Genomic DNA, 19,683 nt, shown 5'->3' with positions numbered 1-19,683 from the left:
AATATATACTCATGTAAATGCTATTGGAACAGTGTAAGTGAAGATGTTGAAGATATCCAACCCATTTTAAAAAGTGTGCAAGACTGGAACAAAGCACCTAAATGGCACCTTGGGAGGGCTCTCCAAGTTGACGGCAAAACCCAAAGTGTTATGTTGGCACACTGTGGTTTTTCTAGCAACTGCTACTACTTAGGGGCTAAAACTGATAAATGATATTATCAATCACCTCATGATCACTTTCAGCAGCAGGCAAGCCAAAAGACATCCTAACAGGACTTTTGGTTTTGGGCTTGGCTACCAAAGAGTGGCAGCAGTAACAGCATTGGCCTGTGAGGCCTCACAGTGGTGACAGGATTTGGCAGCAGAAGTGGCAGTGGCCTACAAGTCCTCGCGGTGGAGACCCGGGGGGGGGGGGGGGAGCCTTGCGGCAGTAACAGGTGACAGCAGTAGCAGCATCCTGCGAGGCCTTGCGGCGGCAACATAATATTGCAATATTCTGGCAATGGTGATGGCAATAGTAGTGGCAGCCTGCGAGGCCTCATAGCCACACAAACATTGGGGCTTGCGAGGCCTCGCCATGGTGGCAAGAAGTGGTGGCAGCCTGCAAGTCCTCTTGAGGGTAGTGGGAGGAAGTGGCGGAAGCTGGCAGCCTGCCTCAGTGAGGCCTTGCAGGCCACCTCTGCTTCTGCCACTGCCTCCTGCCACCACTGCAAAGCCTCACAAGCCACTGTCATTGCAACTGCCATGACAAGACCTTGCAGGCCATTGCCGCTTTTGCCACTACAAGGCCTTGCAGGCCACTACTGCCCCCACTACAAGACCTCAGAGGCTGCTGTTGCCTACTGCTGTGGCGAGGCTTCGCAGGCTGCCAATTATTGCGCCACTGCTTCCAGGCTGCACTGCTTCTGACCCTTCCCCGCTGTTGATTCTGCCACCTCCCGGCTGCTGCTACTTTTGCCACCTAGGAGACCTGGCAGTCCCAGATTATTTGTATTCACTATGACTCATTGCTGTACTTTGGATTGTCCTACATGCCACAATTTCGTAGCCAAGCCCCAAACCAAAAGTCCTATTGGGATGAATTTTGGCTTGCCTGCTGATGAAACTGACTTTGTGGTGATTGATAATACTGTCATTTATCCGTTTTAGACCTCTTAAGTAGTAGCAGTTGCCTGGACATTGTCCGTTCACCTCTGTATAATTCCATCCTTATTTCAGACATTGTGGTACACTGCAACCTTTAGCTGGTGAGTTATCGTGATGGTGAAAACCAGGTATCACTTAGCCCTTACACACATTATGCTTCGCGATATATTGCCTGCTCAAATATGAAACAATTATCACGATGTGAGCTTCAAATCGGTTTTGGACCATATATTGATATATCGCCCAGCCCTAGTCAGAAAGCAAAATTGCTAAACCATCGCATTGTAAGTGGAAGCATTTCCACTCACTCAGAAGACTCTTTTGACCTCAGCCAAAAAGCTTGTGTCGTTTCAGAGCTGCTCTTCTACCTCGTCTGTGGAGTCTTAAAAAGAGTTGTGTTTTAAAAGTTTGACTAACAGAGAATCAAATAATAGACACTCATCAGAAAGCATTTTAAAGAGGTTGTTTCATTAATTTTTTAAGTAGGATTCTGACACGAGATGGTCAAAACCATTGCTCTGAAACAGAACCACACGTACAACATATAAGAGCACAGTTCTGCATTTTAGTTGTTAATGCCCAAGAACAAACTGGAAAAGAAATTTATATTTTATTGCATTACAGCTCAGTGAAGTAGCACATTGTATTAAGGACATAAATCACTTTTACAATGGCTTTCCCCCCCAACAGTTTTACTATTTGGTGCCGTAGGATCAAGTACCAAACAGGAGTTTTGTTTTGTTTTGTTTTCCTCGGGGGAAAGAAGAGGGATACAAGAAAAGAGCAGGTGGGATTCACACCACCTTCTGCCCACATAGAATGACATGCACACACTGGGTGACTATGATCACCAGCACATTACCATTTTATTAAAAGAAACTTTCACTTCTTCAGATGTGCGAAACATCTGCAGCTGATTTCCTGGGATCAGAGAGAGGATAATATCCTAGAGGGAAGCCATATATAATATAAAAACTGCAAACTAAACAAAGCAATGACTTGAGGAGAGTTCAGGCTTTGTAGTCAGAGTCAGGATTATGGCACAGCTATTCAGGTGGATTCTCATTAAAATCGTTTTCGCTTGATGATTTCTGGTTTCCAGCTGACAGGATGAGTTTCTTCAGTCTAGAAGTATTTTTAAAAGAAAAAGGGGGGAAAAAACATATTGGAATTCCAGCTTGTGTTAAAGTCAGAATGTTTAATAAGATCAGTGTCACTGAATTTTACTATGAAATCACACTCTTGATGAACTAAGTTTATTGATCCAAGCTGAAGTTAAGAGAAAAATATAAAAATATTGCCATCAACAGGAGGGGAAAAATTATCAGTTTTGGTCCAATATACATAACCATATCAATAAATGTTTATTATGGGTGGTATCCAGTGGCAGAGGAGGCAGCAGAACTGGAAACCACTGTGTGTTTCTTTCAACTTCTGCACACAAGCATTAGAATTTATCAATTAAAAGCTCTGGTAAGATAAGCCACTAATCCCATTTCACAGCTGGAGTGTAATATAGATCAATGCATCAAATGTGTGTAGATGACGACACAGGTAGATTTGTTTACTGGATGTGCTATAGTTATTTAAGTGGCTCAACTGCACCATACAATCAAGATATGCAGTAACAAGCTTTTGTTTAAAAGTAGAAAATAAAGCAACAGAAAACATTTCAGTTTCCTTTGATCAAAGATTCCCAATAAAAAATTCAAGAGTGATTTTCTCCCCTGTAAAACAAGCGTAGTTTGATGTACAGTGAAATAATAATGGACAGAAGGCTGCTGCCATGATAGTCTTAAGTTGGAGCAAGTAATGCAGCAGAACTCTGCACAACAGATAATAGGCTGCAAACCTACTCACATGTAATAAGAATTCAGTGGGACTTTTTTCTATGCACAGGATTGTGCTCTAAGTGTCGCAGATAATCAGTGTGGCTAAGGAAATACTTGTCTGCTTTTAAAATGCAGCAGCCATCTCCAAATCCATACGTCCTTTTGTAATCTTGTGAAACTAGTATCAAGCGTTTTCTGCTCTGAATAAATGCATAGTACTTTCTTCTTTTTAACAATTTTAAAAATTCTACCCTGTTCAGGCTGAAAATGGAATTAGAAATCATTTTATTCCATTGTTGTTAGAAAGTTACAGGCAAGCAACCTAACTGCCCTCTATTTGTAGCGACTGCTTTTTTATTACATTTTCCCATCCCATGAGATGCGTTTGCTGCTGAAGTAGGCCGGCTGCCCGAGCTAATGTGTAATCACTCTAGCAGTAAGCAGCGTTTAGGGATAATGCTTCCAGAATCTCTGTCCTAAGAGTATCTTAAAACCTAGTTTTATATATAAAATATGTGGCGAAAAAGAATATGGTTCTCCATACCGCAGTATCATCTTCTCTGTAGACTTTAATGGTTTTATCAGCTTCAGCAGTAAGCAGCCTGCTTTCAGACTGATCAAATGCACATGCAAATATTCCAGATTCACTGTCCAATGATCCAGGCTGTACAGCCGCATGCACTCTCTGGAAGTTATACCCAGTTCTCCAGTCCCAAAGATGCATCGTACCATTGTCAGCTGAAAAACAAAATCAGTGTTACACCTGCTTTACAATTCAACATACAGCCCAAATTCACTTTAATGTTTTTATTATAAAAAAACCCCCACTTACTCTATGTAATCACAACAGCACCATCAGCACAATCCTATGCACATTTACTCAGAAGCAAACCCCACTGAGTTCAATGGAGCTTATTCTCCCAGGAAACATTTATAGAATTACAGCATATCAGTTCATCAATTAGTTAAACCTGTGTTGGTTTGCAAGTAGTTCTGAAGCAAGTATACTATGCTTTCAGATGATGCATGCACATGTTATAGCTGGCATCAGTTTAGAAGAGGCATTTTATCTTATGTAAGATAAAGGGGGGGTGTTTCTTAAGATTGTGCTTGCCATCTGCAGTCTATACTAAAACACAGGCGCCACCATTTAGAAGGCCCTGCACCTCATCTCCATCAAATGTCAGATAAAGGTGGGATTTGGAACAAGAATTCTTCCAATTACCACCCTCAACATACTTGGACCAAGTTCATTTATGGCTCTAAACCAGGCATCCCCAACATTCAGCCCTCCAGGTGTTTTGGACTACAATTCCCATCATCCCTGACTGGTCCTGTTAGCTAGGGATCATGGGAGTTGTAGGCCAAAACATCGGGAGGGCCGCAGGTTGGAGATGCCTGCTCTAAACCAAAGCTTTCCAAACTAATTTTGTTGGTGACACACTTTTTAGACATGCATCATTTCATGACACAGTAATTCAGTTTTACTAGCAAACCAGTGGTTTAACTAACCACTTTCTAGCCCCGGGAGAAGCAGGGAGCATTCATGCGACGCCAACACACTGATGTGTCAAAATACAATTTGGAAAGCTTTGCTCTAAATGTTAAAAGCAGTATTTTGAATAGTCTGGGACCCAAAACTCTTTCAATGCTAGTGCTATACATTTGTGGAGTCAATCAAAATGGACTGGTGACCTCTGAGCTATTCAGTGTTTCAGAACTGTCTGCATAAGTGAGCCCTGCAGACAGCATGTTACAGAATAATATGGGAAAAAAGAAATATCCCTATTCAAGCTACTTCGAAAATTCTCATTTACCTCCAGAAACCAGAACTCCATCTGAATTCACAGCTAGTGTATTGATAATAGCACTGTGACCAGAAAGATTCTGGATAAAGTTTCCATCAGGGAATTTCCACTGTTTGATGTTATCCGGAGACCCAGATGCAAATGTGTACCTGTAACAAGGTATATGTTAGCAAGTATTAGAAGTTCAGTTAACCAAAGACTACTATATCTGATTAACAATTTAATTTACCACTTTCTTCAATAATATACATTGTTGCAGTTGTTGTAGTTATAATATAATATTATTATATGTATTACATTACATTAACAGGAGAGGAAAAAACCTGAAAAAATCTTACTGTCTTGGGTGCAGTACTACTGCTCTTACTGATTTCTTGTGATTGGTTAAAGTGACCCGTGTTTTTCCTCCCACTAAGTCCCAGAGTCGTATAGTGGTATCATGACTTCCTGTAAATACAAAATAATAAGAACAGATTTTAGAAAGGCATGTGGATAGGATAAGTATCTGAACTGCCTGTATGTTAAAGAATCACATGCTCCAATTTTGTTATACTTCCAAGTTTCACAATCACAACTCTGCTTCTGAGAATCCCTGCAGAGAAGGCATCATCATATGCATCAATGTTATATTAAATTGCATTTCAATGTCTTGGGGGGATTTAGGATTATCCAATAGTCAAACTTTCAAAGCGCCAAGGTACTTCTTTTCTGAAAAGGCCTTCTATCTGCTGTATACACATTTGTAAGTAAATAGCTTCCTATTGGTTAGTGGATTACCACCAACACATTGTAAAAACTCCCACTGCTAGTTTCCAGTTGAAAATCAAGCAGCAAAATGGGCTACATATTCTACCATCTTCAATTCACAACATGGCTGCAAATCAATTGTTTTCTGGTTCTCAATATGTTTCCAAAGAGAGTCTGGGAATTGGAACAGCACTTTTCCTCCCCTATACTCAAGCTGACTGTAACAGTGAGCTGCTGGATATGCTGTATGCATTTGGTAAACAACTTCCACCATACCCGTGATGATCTGTGGTTCTGCCGCTTGACACTTCACTGTTGCCACAGCATTTGTGTGTCCTGCCAATGTATGCACGCTCGCTTTTGTCCTCACATCCCAAATCTAGGGAGGTTAGAATCAAATTAGAACAGATAAATGCACCATCCACCATCAAAACCAATGACAAAAGTATGTATCACTCAGGTCTCTCCTGATGTGGAAGGCCAACTCTTCCTCTGCTCACCTATTAGTTCCAGTATTACTTGTTAGCAGCCTGGCCTTTCATCATCAAACTTCTCTCATCTTCTTGTGAACTTGAGCCCAGCATTTAAGAATTACTGCCCTATATCATTTCATAATTTGTGTATTCCGCAGTGGCAGATACCACACTGAACTGTAGCCAAAGCAGTAACTCGTAGGCCACAGGAAGCCTTCAAAAAATTTAACTCATACAAAGGTATCTGTTACAACCCACCCTAATGCCCCTGAAGATAATGAAAGAGCTTGCCTTGAAGAGCTGATTCACACATGCGACATTTTCCCTACGTTGTGACATTATTATTATTATTTTTAAATGGGAATCAGACAAAAGAACACAGAATTGTATTTTCCTGTAGCAACACATTATTGACAAGCAGGTATGCACGCATATATTCACAGCATATATCGCATATGGTGGTATACCCCAATTTGCCTAAACAGAGACTATGTCCATGTAAGATACAGGGAGTGCCATACATTCCTGCTCAAAGGCCAAGTTTCAGTCTTCATAGCATGATTTAGATCTGACCAAATCACATACCCTAAACCAGGGAGGGTAAGTAGAATTTGTACCTTTTGAAATGGAAGCCAAATTGGCAAGAGACAGGAAACCTATTTAAGCATTATCTTACGTAAGAAGAGACAGATCAAATACATCACAGATATATGTGTTTTACTTACACGTGCAGTTGAATCTCTGCTACATGTTACAAGCACATCTATTGTTGGATGCAAATCCAAGCCATACACAGCACTCAGGTGGCCATGGTAATGCCTAATAACCTACACATCAAACATATTTCAGTTAAAACTGGATGCTACATGAATAGGTAATCTTGAAATTACTAATAAAATTTCAGCTGCTGCCAGTGTGCTTAGCTTACCTTATTATATTCAAGGTCCCAGCATTTCACCTGTTTATCTTCTCCACAAGAGAAAAGGTATGGACTCCGTCCACTCACAATTACACCCCGAACTGTACTAATATGCCCCGTCAAAGATAGTTTCAGTTTGCCACTAGCAAGGTCCCAGATCTGAAGCAAGAGAAACAAATGTTTTGATGATCTTGCAAAAGTTAAGACATCAAAGACTGTTCATTTAATGGAGTCCAACATCTCAAAGACCTAAGCAGCGTACAAAATTAATCTCTAAACAGAATTATAAAGTCTGAAAACTCAGTTTTTTATTTAATTCCAGTTCCGGCACACTGGTGCAACTAAAATTCTAGGTAACAGAAAGAAAGATGGGCAATAAATTATGCTGGTCATGAAATACTTAACAGCACCTGAAATAGCATCAATGGCAGCAGACAGTGATTTTTCAGTTCTTTGCTATCTCTTACCTTTATAGTTCGGTCAGCAGAGCCAGTAACAAACCACTGATTTCCTGGTTCTACTGCAATACATCTCACCCAACCTAAGTGTCCACTGATAACCTGCAATTGTTATAAAATAAGATGGATTGTTATAAAATAAGATGGATTGCGCGGGTGGCGAGGCTTCGGACTGGCTCGCACCAATCAAAGCCCAGCTCCCTTCCTCCACAGGGCAGGGAGAAGCCAGGAGGAGGGAGGGAGGGAGGTGCCGCCGCGGTGTGGGGGGAATGGCTCCCGGGGGGAAATAGCAAAAAAAAAAAGGCACAGTCTGAACAATCACACCAATCCAAGTGGCAATTCCAAGACCGTCCCAGATCCAGAGGGCAATTGGGCCTGATCTGGCCCGCGGCCCTTAGTTTGCTGACCCATGCTCTAGATTGCACTGGAGCAGGTGTGGGTGTGCTTGAACCTAAGGTTTGAGCCTAAGATTCATCCTTGCAACTTCTTTCTTACTTACTCGGTACAGCTTCCATGGGGGATGCCATTGTGGTTTTGGCATTGTCGGAGCCTTCTTTGCCATTAATGCAGAATTTTTGTTCCCACCAGCTTCCATCATAGCCTATAAAAGGAACAGACATTTTAAAACTACACTCAACAAATATCCCACCCCGCCCCAATAAGTTTCTACTATCCCTATATGGTTATGCAGTGTCATTCTGTCACAACCCTATTCCCAACAAAGTCACTGTTAAGAATCCAATGTGGTAAATTTACTGCATCTCCATCAGAGGCTTTCAATTAATGGGGCTTACCAGAGTCAAACCTGGAGGCTGTGAGCGCTCAGGAATTCCAGCATGTCTGTATATATCACCAACGCTAGAAGCAGTTCGATTTGATTCCATTCTGGAAAGGCAGGGGGAGTGGACGTGAGGCAGAGAAAGTGAAGGTACATTATCCTACAAAGTGTTAGCAGCCGTTTGTTTTCAGTTGCTTCTTTTCAAGTAACTGACAAAATCTTGTGCATGTAAATGTAAAAAATACAAAAAGTGTCCTTAAAACAGTCCTGTAAGGTTGGTCAGCATTACAGCTTCCATACTGCAGATGAAGGGCTAAGGTTTTGAAGAGGCAGCCATTTAGGCTGCAAACCTAAGCGCACTTAATAGGAAGTCCTTCTGAATTGAACGGGACTCACTTCTGAGTGAACATGGTTAGTAAACTGCATGGTTAGTGGGTACAGGTGAAATCTGAACCAGGACTTCGTGGCTCACAGCTCAAATCCTTGCAAACTAGCTTTTACCGGAAGGTCCCGCAAAGACTTCACTCAAAAATGGAAAAGAACTGAACATATGCCATTGTCTTCACATCACTCCCTAATCCAAAGCCCCCTTTTTCGTCTCATCTCCACAGAGAGGTAATCAGAACTAACAAAATGCTGATCAATTGTACAAGGAAAAGGCTCTCACAGTAATTCCAATCCATCTCATCAGACAACATTCAGTTCTTAAATTTCAGCAATATAGAAAAACAAATGAAGCTGCATCAATGAAAAAATCCAAAAGCTCAGTTTCAGATCGAACACATTATTCTATTTCCATTAATACAGATTTAAATAGCTGTTCTTTACATTGCATTTTCCATGCAAACTTCATCAGCTAAAATCATCAGTTAAAAACACAGAATAATTTTGCTTTTAACGGAATATAATTACTTGGACTGAGAAGGTGGCAACGCCACAGCTAATGACTGAGCTGCTGATTCACTAGGCATCCTCTGAATTTTAGTGTCTGCAGTCAAAGCCACTCCTTATAAAAGAGAAAATACACACAGTTAAGACAAATCTTAATTACTTTTTGTTACCAACTAAATCCTGATCAATCTATTCTTGCTGACAAAAGTCAGCCCTCAAAACTTAGTCATTATTGATCATATGTATTTAATGCTATGGATCTAAAGATTTTAGTTGATTTAATTTTACCTGACTTTAACAGGGCTAAACTGGCTTTTAAAATTCAAAGAGTCCATTTTCTCTCTTTGGAACAGGTTGAAACTATAGTTCTCTATAATGCAGGTAAAAAAATATAACTCGTGATACTCTGGATACCTAAGTATACTAGACAACTTGTAATGCTCATTTGGACACTTTAGATACTTTAACAACAACTTAAGCTCCAATGGGTGGGTGGGTGGGTGTGGGTGTGGGTATATATATATATATATATATATATATATAATTTAAGTTTAAATTATGAAATTCTTAGGTTCAAAGTGTTCCATGAGAGAAATACTCCCTGTTAATTTTCACTAAACAGCAGCACAGCTAGATATGTTAAGGCCCAGAAACGCCCTCCCCCCCCCAACAGGAAAAATGGGGGGAACACCTCCCCCAATTTTCCAGGACCATCATATCTCTTAGCCGATATCCAAAGATTTAATAACCAAATGTTTAAGAACAAATGCATCTCCTTCATTTCAAGTAGTGATGGAATAATGAAAGATACTTAAACATTTCAAAATTTGCCTAGTGCACTTCCACTATAACATGTAAGAACTCATTAGGTAGATGCAAACCACACTTCAGTAAACATTACTTGTGTAACTTGCATGTATAAGTCGCATCCAATTATTTTTGGTATTGTATCCTCTAGCTTCATTAAGAGACAGTGACTATCAAGCACTGTATCATTAGTGGCATCTTCCTGGGGAAAATATATATACTAAAATTGCACTCAATTTCACCCATATAGTTTGTTCAAAATCTTACCAGGTCCAGGGGGATATGGATGTGTCCCTGTTATCAAATATTCATCATCATCACCTAAAGAGAAAGAGATTTGTTGATTATTACTTTAATATTATAGTAAACAGATAATTACTTGAATTCCTAAACACACCTTTGTATAATTTTCATTATAATTTGCACATAACAAGAACTGCTGGTACTGTCTACCTTGTAAGCACATGCATTATGTGCTGCTTATACACTTAACAAGAAACTTAGGAATTCACATTTTTCCACTCATTCTTCTGGCACAGTGGCATTTATTTCCATTTTTGTTTCTTTGAGGAGTATTATTAAATGTCTTGCTTACTGTATCAATAAACCATTAATAAACACAGTCAGATATAAATATAATTAATAATAACATGTTCTGCACTAGCAAGCTATACTACATCACCAGCTGCTACATCATGGCAAGTCACAGATCAGGCCATGTGTCAATGCCACTGTCAGATACACAAAGACTTTCTATGTGAAAGAAGAATAATAAATTTAATAATAAATTTTATTTATATCCCGCCCTCCCCAGCCGAAGCCGGGCTCAGGGTGGCTAACAACAATAAAACAATACAAAAGTACAGCATAAACAACACTCTAAAATCATTCATTATAAAATTAATTAATTCAAGCCACTGGCAACCATTGGGCCAGAGCTCCGTGAAGATTGCCGAGGGAGGGAGTCAGGCTGTGCCCTGGCCAAAGGCCTGGTGGAACAGCTCTGTCTTACAGGCCCTGTGGAAAGATGTCAAGTCCCGCAGGGCCCTGGTCTCTTGTGACAGAGTGTTCCACCAGATCGGAGCCACAGCCGAAAAAGCCCTGGCTCTAGTTGAGGCCAGCCTAACTTCTCTGTGGCCTGGGACCTTCAAGATGTTTTTATTTGAAGACCGTAAGTTTCTCTGTGGGGCATACCAGGAGAGGCGGTCCCATAGGTACGAGGGTCCTAGGCCGTATAGGGCTTTAAAGGTTAAAACCAGCACCTTAAACCTGATCCTGTACTCCACCGGGAGCCAGTGCAGCTGGTATAGCACCGGGTGAATGTGATCTCGCAGCGAAGACCCCGTAAGGAGTCTCGCTGCAGCATTCTGCACCCGCTGGAGTTTCTGGGTCAGTCTCAAGGAGAGCCCCACGTAGAGCGAGTTACAATAATCCAGTCTGGAGGTGACCGTCGCGTGGATCACAGTGGCTAGGTCAGGGCGAGAGAGGTAAGGAGCCAACTGCTTGGCTTGGCGGAGATGGAAAAATGCCGCCTTTGTTATAGCTGCAATCTGCACCTCCATGGAAAGGGAGGTGTCGAAGATTACACCCAAACTCTTAACGGACGGTGCTGGCACTAATTGCGCCCCCGCAAGAGATGGGAGTTGCCCCCCCAATCCCATATCGTCCCGTCCCAGCCACAGGACCTCTGTCTTCGAAGGACTTAGCTTCAACCGGCTCCCACGTAACCATCCAGCCACAGCTTCCAAACATCTGGTCAGTGTGTCTGGGGCCGAGTCAGGATGGCCATCCATCAACAGATAGAGTTGGGTGTCATCGGCATACTGATGGCAACCCAGCCCAAAACTCCGAACAAGCTGGGCGAGGGGGCGCATAAAGATGTTGAAAAGCATCGGGGAGAGTATCGCACCCTGAGGTACTCCACACACCAAGGAGTGGCGCGATGACAATTCCCCCCAAGCGCCACCCTCTGTCCCTGACCAGAGAGAAACGAGCGCAGCCATTGAAGGACTGTGCCCTGGATCCCCACGTCGGCAAGGCGGTGGTCCAGAAGTTCGTGATCAACCATGTCGAAAGCTGCTGACAGATCTAGAAGAATCAGCAGCCCCGACCCACCTCGATCCAGCTGTCTAAAAAAAAAAACTGTCTGAAAAACTTCAAAGTCTTCTGACGTGTTGTTCTATAAATATTTAATATGCACTTCCACATGCCACGTCTTTGTCAACCACATGTATGCTGCCTTGGGTCCATGAAAGAAGAAAAGGAAATAAAGATAAAAAAATAATAATCCAGGGTCCTCATTTGTGTAACCACATTGTAACTGAAAGTGCAGCAAAATTCTTTCACTGCAATTGGGGCCCAAATGTCTATACTCAGGTTTATACAATTATAACTGTAGCCATACCTTGATTCTGAAGATACTGCTTATGTCCATAAGAATCAATCACACCATGGGCACCCTTCTCTCGAGCATTTTCTTTCAATACAGGCATGTGAAGCACAGAACCGTACTCTGTACGAAGTTTAACGGCCATCTTTACTTTGTGGCTGCGTAAGAAAACACTTTAGTACATGTATATTTTTGATGCACTGTATTATCATAACAAACTCATGCTTTAAGTAAGACATGCCATTAGGAGTTCTGATAACAGTTCTGATGTTCTTGTGGAGTTATATTCGGATGCAGTATTCTAAGTATTTAGATAAATAGTCCAGCAAACAGGAATGTTACTGAATGTTACAATTTTCTAGATTTTACTACACCCTAGGTGTTCATAGGCCCTAGTTTATAAAGGAAAGCCCTCTATTTAAAGGGCTGCCCAGTCAAAATCCAGGTTAAGGATAAATAATTCTAAAAACGGAGAGCTAGGCCCTCCCCCTTCAACAGTTAGTACCTGGACTACAGGCTGAACAGGCACACAGATCACCTGGTCACAGTTATTCCCACTATAGTGAGATTGTACTGTACTATAGTGAGATTAAGTACTGTATTGTACTTAATACAGCACCATGCTTCTGAGACATAACTTCCCTTCCTCTCCTACCCTACCCCCTACAGCTTCCACACACTGCCCAGATGTGCTATAGAGGGTCCACAAACCTCCAGAACAGGTTTTGGGGGTTCCAGGAGGCTGCAGAAGGGGGATAGTTCTGCTCCACCAATGACATCTGTTCCACTGCCAGGAGGACACAGTTCAGTTTCTAAGTTTGCATCTGTACACCTGTGCTGGCCTACAGTATACAAATTTTAAGCAAATCTGCCCCTTTCTGTTATTGTTGTTGTTTTTTGACAATGCATTTCTGACTATGCATATCCCACCAAATATTTTTTGATACTTCAGCATAAACTCAGTGGGTGATACAAACACAGGATTAGTTGGGTACATAGCCGAGTTTCAACTTCACACTCCATCACTGTAAACACAATCCAATGTTGATTCTAAGCCCTCAAGAACTAGTTCATTTCAAAATGATACTGTGATACTATGGAATAGGGTTGCTGAGTAATGGATTAAGTTTTTAGACTGGTTTGTAGCTTCAAAAGCACCAATAGCTTACTGGCAATCCTCCTTACCTCCTATCATCCAATGATACTGGTTTTGCATTGTCAGCCACAAACATGTCATGAGTTCTTTTCAAAGATCGGAAAACAAGGGTATGCACAGAGTGCTTTTGTACTTCCTAAAGGGGAGAAAAGTTTCAGACACATCTTTAGTAAGACCTATTTCATTAAAAATGCTCAACGAACATTGACGAGCACTGACCCCCCACCCCACCCCCATGTCTCTTCCTCAAGTCCTTTGCACATGTCAGATAACTCAAGGAAGGTTCTCATTTCTCCTGATCTCTAGAGTAGACAGAAATCTCATACCCTTCTATCTGATTCAAACATAAACACTATATGAGAAATCAGCCTTCTCTCTCCCAAGTCAGAAGAGGCAAATGGTGAGAGTCTTCATAACTTGCCAAGTTTGGGAGTAGACAGAAGAAAACACAAAATACTTCTTTCAGGTCTAAAGTTCAGCATGATGACATGAGAGACCTTTCCTTCCCCTAGAGCAGGGGTGGCCAACTCTCAAGAAACTGTGATCTACTTTCAGAATTAAAAACTGGCAGTGATCTACCCCTGTTTTTTTGGGGTTCAGCTCAAAGTTTTTAATGGATTAAAAATATAGCTTTTTTGGGGGGGGGGACTTCCGTTTTGTGGGGGGTTAAAGACAAGGGACAAAGGGGTAAAGTCATTCACAAAAAGATCGCTATGAATGAAAACAGCAACACAAAGAAAGCTCCGTCTTACCTTCCAGAGATCAAACAACAATGGAGGGTGGGGCGAGGGTGCGGGGCAGGAGTCAGTTTTAGCGACGCTAAGGAAAGGGGGCCAGAGATTGACCGCGATCTAGCAAAACCTCGTGGGGATCGCGATTGACCTGAGCATTGTATTTGTAGCATTAAAATTTCAATGGGACTATTTGTAGTCCCATTGAACATTGATCATTGTATTTGTAGCATTAAAATTTCAATTGGACTATTTTGAGCATAACTGAGTTGGATACAATTCACTGTGTTTAACTATCTACGGTAAGTATGTATGTACTTGATACATCTTTACTAAATAATAATGTTTACTAAATACTTTGTTTTGGTGAACTTCTTTGGTATGTGTTTTTAGCTGCTTGTTAAAATTGTTATGCAATTCTAGTTTTGTTTTAATTTACAGTATATAAAAGAAATGTGTCCTAGAAATAAACAGAAGTACAATAGCTACTAAAATGTAAAATGTTTTTAAAAATAGTTTGCAGTAGTATGTGTACTTAGAAAAATATAACCCATAAATGTTACTTTCACTAGTATTGTGATGTTCTAATTGAGTCCAAGAAAAGGTATTAGACTAACAGTACTTATGCATACATGGCTAGCTTGACTTTATTTTGTTCTCCTTTAGAACAAGTGTAGCTCACTTTCCCCACCCCCATTCAAAAAGAAGGCAAAGTACCAAAAACAAATGAGAAAAGGGAGCATAGCTCTTGCCCCCATCCTAATAAGTACCTGTTTACTCTGCAACAGAATCTGCTAAGTGCTAAAAACTATGACTGAACTTTCCAAATGAAGTATTAAGTTAACTTTCTTCCTTTCCGGAGTGTCAAGATCAAAGACATTAGACTAATGCTTTGGTCAAAAGTCTGTTTTCCATCCTAGGGTGAACTGGGTGTAAATCCAAACATAAAAGCTCTGCACTTCCTTTCTGGCAAGTCACCTTTCATATACATTTAGAGGCCAGAGTTCCCCTAAATTTATTGTCATTGTAAAACTGGATAAAAAACAAACAGAGTGAGGACATTATTTACAGAACATTAAACATGATCCATTAGCTTTCTGCATGTCCAGTCAGAGAACTGTTTCTCATTTTTTGTTGGCTCCAATCAACTATTACTTGCTTGGTTGATCAGGCTAGCATGCTAATGTTAATACAGAGGCCACATTAAACTGCTTTTTACTATTATCCTACACTGGGAAGCCAATGTCAATTACATTGGTGATACTGGAATTTCCTACCTTGTTTATGTGACAAAGCAGCTATGACAAACAAATGATGAATAAAAGATCAAGGATCTGATGCATGCTCGAATGCAGAGGAAGTGGGGTGTACACATTTGTCCCAGTCAGTTACTCCTTAACAAAAGCACCTACTAAACGCATTTGCACCCAAAATGATATGTGGATGCATGGAAGTATTTGGGTTCACACATGAAACCCCAACTACTATTAATAACAAAGAATGTTATTCAGTATCATGCAGTCATTACTTCAATAGCCATTCACCATGTAGATGAAACTGTTTTGCTTCTGTACTCCATTACACCATAAATAAAATCTCTGCCTCTTTTAAACATCTTAACAGCAATTCTGCCAACCTGATTTTATTCTCCAGCTAGGAAAATGGGCACTTGCATATACTTATCCTATCCTCCATTCTCTCTTGTCCCTTAACACTCATGTTCTGTTTGCAGAATTTGCAGGATTTGTGCTCCCCAAATCTCTTGGCTGACCCATGTTGTTCGGGAATGATTCCCATTTTCTAACACACAAATAAATTGTGGATGTGGAGGCTGCATGTCTGTGAAATGTGTCATTCATATTCTTGCCACTTCAGTGAAAGGTACATGATGCTGTTTATCCTACAAGGCTCTGTATTGGTTAGAATTTGTGCTTCAAGACAAATCTTCAAACTTTTCAGGGCTGCAAAATGAGATACCAAATCTGACATAATAGACAGCTGTCAGGTACACTGTCCCTCTGCCATCAAACCCAATTTGTGCAAGGCCCTGCACTACACCCACAGCCTTCTTGGGCTTTTGCACCCATGTAAAATTAAGACCTATGGCTGCACTGTTGCAAGATGGAGACTAGCGTTCCTGTATCAATGCAGGGCCACTTAGTTGGCATCCTAAGCCACGGTTTGGTTTGGCTTAACTTAACATGCGAATGAGACCAGACATTTTATGCATTATCTTTAGTACTTGGAAAAAAGGGTCTGAAGCTGATGATGATCTGGGTAAATAGTAATTCATTTATCACACAAACTTCTTCCCCTGCTCTTCAGTGAATACTTTTGTCTGAGTGGTAGCAAAATGCAGAAAAGCTAAATACTCTAGAATTCTTTGTTCAGTTAATTCATCCACAAACATGGTTTATCATGGGATAATTAACTCACATGGGCCCCATACAAGCATAACCCAGCATGTAATAGCAGCATCCCTCTACGTATGTGTACAGGCAAGATGGATACAGCAGTGTTCCTCTTCCTATTGCCTGACCTGTGTTTTCAGTCAAGTATTTGAGGAAGAAAAAAAGAACAGCACTTGGGCAGTATGTGTGCCTTACAGACAGCTTATTTTACAATGAAGTAGATCTGGGGATAATTGCAGCTTTTTTAAAGGATTATGAGCATGTAAGCACAGCACACCAATAAAGCTCAGACCAGGCACAAGGATTTCCCAACATTTCTGCACCTAGTTTTAAAAAGGAAATGCAGTTTTCCTGTCACTTTTCATGAGTAAGCAAACAAAAGTTCACCAAGTGTTATTTATTTTTTTAAAAAACCCTCAATATCCGAGGAAATGGAAAAACACTAACACTACACATATAGCCTGTACTGTCAGCATTGCTTATTATGGATGTAACTCTCCATGATCTCAGACCTTTCTGGTTTCCCAGTTCTGTCACCAAAGATGCTTTTTAGGTTCGTGACGGAATGGGAGGCCTTCTGCATTCAAGGCATACACTCTTCAAATGAACATTTTTTTCTTATTCAGAAGAGATACATATAAAAATAACTCTTCAGTCTTTACCACCAGATGAAGGTAAAGCAGCAGCAACCAAACATTCCTGCATCATTCCTAAATCCAGAACCACCTGAGAGCCCCTTTGGCTACCAACTATCACTGATGGATGTTCACTGGCATGTTCGAATGCCAGAAAGAGGGACTAGTTCGTGTACTGATGGAATCCATGAGGTGTTATTTCTGAAGTGGGATTAATTTGTTTTTATTAAAAAAAATTTGATTTTTTAAAAGGTATAAACATGTAACAAAAAACATTTCCAAATCCAAATACTGAGATTACTCTGAATCTCCTGACTTCCCCCCCATCCCTTCCATGGGTCCTAATGATGATATTTACAACTGCGTATCAATACTTACCCAAATTTTTGTCCTTCTAAATTATCCATACTTTCTGTTACTTTACAAGTGTGATTAAAATTTTGCCAATGTTTTAACTTGCTTACAGCGGTCTCGTGAATAAGCTATAAACTTTCCCCATTCTTGTTGTCTCGATTGCTGAGCTTCCCAGTTAAATTTTTGCCATTTCGGCAAGTCAACACTCATTCTTGATCTTTTCCATGACTACCTTCACGTTTCATGCTTACTATCTGACTGCCTGTAAGACACCCTGAATTTGCGAAAACCCTCCTCCAAGCCAACATCGGGAAGGATTTTGAAGGCAACTCTCCAAGCTCCTCACTCTCGCCGACACACACAAGCTCCGGTTCGACCCTTTCTAAGGCACAGCCGGCGTGGGAGGAAGGCAGGTCCAGCTCTACGCCCAAACCGAAGACAAGCGACTGCCTCATCCAGCTGATTTCAAAGGGTCTCATTTTCGCGCAGCTGACCCCCCCCCCAAAAAAAAAGCGGCGCGAAGGAGCGAAACGGCCCTCAACTCGTCGCGCCACGAGCCTCGGCAGTCCCACCCTTGCCCTCTTACCTCCACCATGGTGCCAGCCTCCTCAGTTACAACCACCTGGTCATTCAGCGAAAACCGCGGCAAAACCGACGCCGAACGCAGGCCCGTTAGCAAGAAGGCGCCACTTCCGGCGCTTTGCCTTCGCCGCGCCGGAACTGACGCGCTGTTCCCTCTGCCGCGCCTGCGCGGAGCAGTGTTTAGGGCGGAACCTCTTCGGTTCCACTCAGTGCCGGGCGCTCGCTTGATGGCGTCGCCGGAGGGCTGCCCGCTCGAAACGGGAACCCCGCACGTAGCAAAGGGGGCTGAGAGCCGGAGAGAGATGAATGGATGGCTCAAGACAGTGTGGCGGCAGCCTCACGCCCTTGCCGCATGCGCCTGGCTAGAGAGCGAGTCCCCGTGGGACTTCCAGGGAAGCGCGTGAGAAGGATGCGCTTCAAACCCCCGTGTTTCTGTTTCTCTTCCCATTAGCCATTCTCACAGAAACACCTACGGGGCGTCAAGTGATTTTATAATCAGGAGCTCGGAGGTTTGTGAACAAAAATGCTCTGAAATTGAAAGCCACAGAGCCATAGGACCATTGCTAACATTATTATTATTATTATTGTTATTGTTCTTAATTAAATTTGTATATCGCCCTTTATCCATAGATTTCAGAGTGGTTCACAACATAAAAATGAAAAATGAAGAAGACAAAATACGTAATAAAAACAAGAATAACACCCCCCTCCCACTCAAACACACATTTGATCATTGTTATTATTTACTCATCTGAAATATATTTTGGTGTGATCCAGGAATCAGTTCCGTTTGAGTAAGGCTGCAGAACGCTATTGGAGTGCCAGGGTAAGGTATCAGATTGATTTTCCTGTGTTACCTGACTAACTGAAGCTGCAGTCCTTTGGAATAATCCCTTTAAATTTAGTGGGAAGTAAGGCTACTCCAATCCATGTACAGTGGTACCTCGGGTTACTGATGCTTCAGGTTACAAACTCCACTAACCCAGAAATAGTATCTTGGGTTAAGAACTTTGCTTCAGGATGAGAACAGAAATCGTGCTCCAGCACAGTGGCAGCAGGAGGACCCATTAGCTAAAGTGGTGCTTCAGGTTAAGAAAAGTTTCAGGTTAAGAACGGACCTCCAGAATGAATTAAGTTCTTAACCTGAGGTATCACTCTACGTCAGTGATGCTGGATAGTTGTCCAAAGGCATTAAACTGTGGCGGTGTTAGGAAGTAACCAGGGAAGAGCTGTGGTTCAGCAGTTAAGCACATCCTTAGCATGCAAAAGGTACTCATTGGATGGACGGATAAAACCCGTGGAAAGCAGTTGCCAGTCAATGCAGATGGTACTGACCCAGGTGGACCAATGGTCTGACTTGGCATAACACAGCTTCCTATGAATGCTATATGACTATCCCTGTGCTGAAACTACCAGAATGCACTACAGCAGTTCAAATGCCACCTTTATTTATATCATGGGTGAGGAACATTTTCCATATCGAGGGCTGCATTCACTTCTGGTATAGTAACATATTTTAATTTTCCCTGGGTCACTGCAGTAATTTATTGTTTGTGGATTTTTACT

The 19,683-nt window shown here is 41.5% G+C and overlaps 1 protein-coding gene across 1 annotated transcript; it reads right to left on the bottom strand.

Annotated features, from left to right (window-relative positions):
• Window positions 1-1,737: 1,737 nt before the first annotated feature.
• Window positions 1,738-18,268, bottom strand: PLRG1 (pleiotropic regulator 1). The gene is made up of 15 exons (XM_081021443.1): window positions 18,122-18,268; window positions 13,434-13,540; window positions 12,264-12,406; window positions 10,127-10,180; window positions 9,074-9,167; window positions 8,178-8,268; window positions 7,883-7,984; window positions 7,393-7,485; window positions 6,935-7,084; window positions 6,732-6,833; window positions 5,810-5,912; window positions 5,125-5,233; window positions 4,796-4,935; window positions 3,523-3,716; window positions 1,738-2,271 (listed from the first exon to the last, which is right to left on the bottom strand). Exons 1-15 carry the CDS (start codon window positions 18,128-18,130, stop codon window positions 2,212-2,214), a joined length of 1,551 nt encoding a protein of 516 aa, XP_080877569.1. The 5' UTR covers window positions 18,131-18,268; the 3' UTR covers window positions 1,738-2,211.
• Between the last annotated feature and the right edge of the window lie 1,415 nt (window positions 18,269-19,683).

This window comes from Podarcis pityusensis (genome assembly GCF_964106645.2).
Source record: "Podarcis pityusensis genome assembly, chromosome: 9".
Lineage (NCBI taxonomy): Eukaryota > Metazoa > Chordata > Lepidosauria > Squamata > Lacertidae > Podarcis > Podarcis pityusensis.
This window is presented reverse-complemented; position numbering and strand designations above follow the sequence as displayed.

Excerpts from the sequence above, each read along its gene's own strand:
- PLRG1 (XM_081021443.1), bottom strand. Across the intron at positions 5,234-5,809 it reads AGAACCACAGATCATCACGG|GAAGTCATGATACCACTATA; the intron begins GTATGGTGGAAG and ends TTGTATTTACAG. Across the intron at positions 4,936-5,124 it reads GTAGTACTGCACCCAAGACA|GTACACATTTGCATCTGGGT; the intron begins GTAAGATTTTTT and ends ACCTTGTTACAG.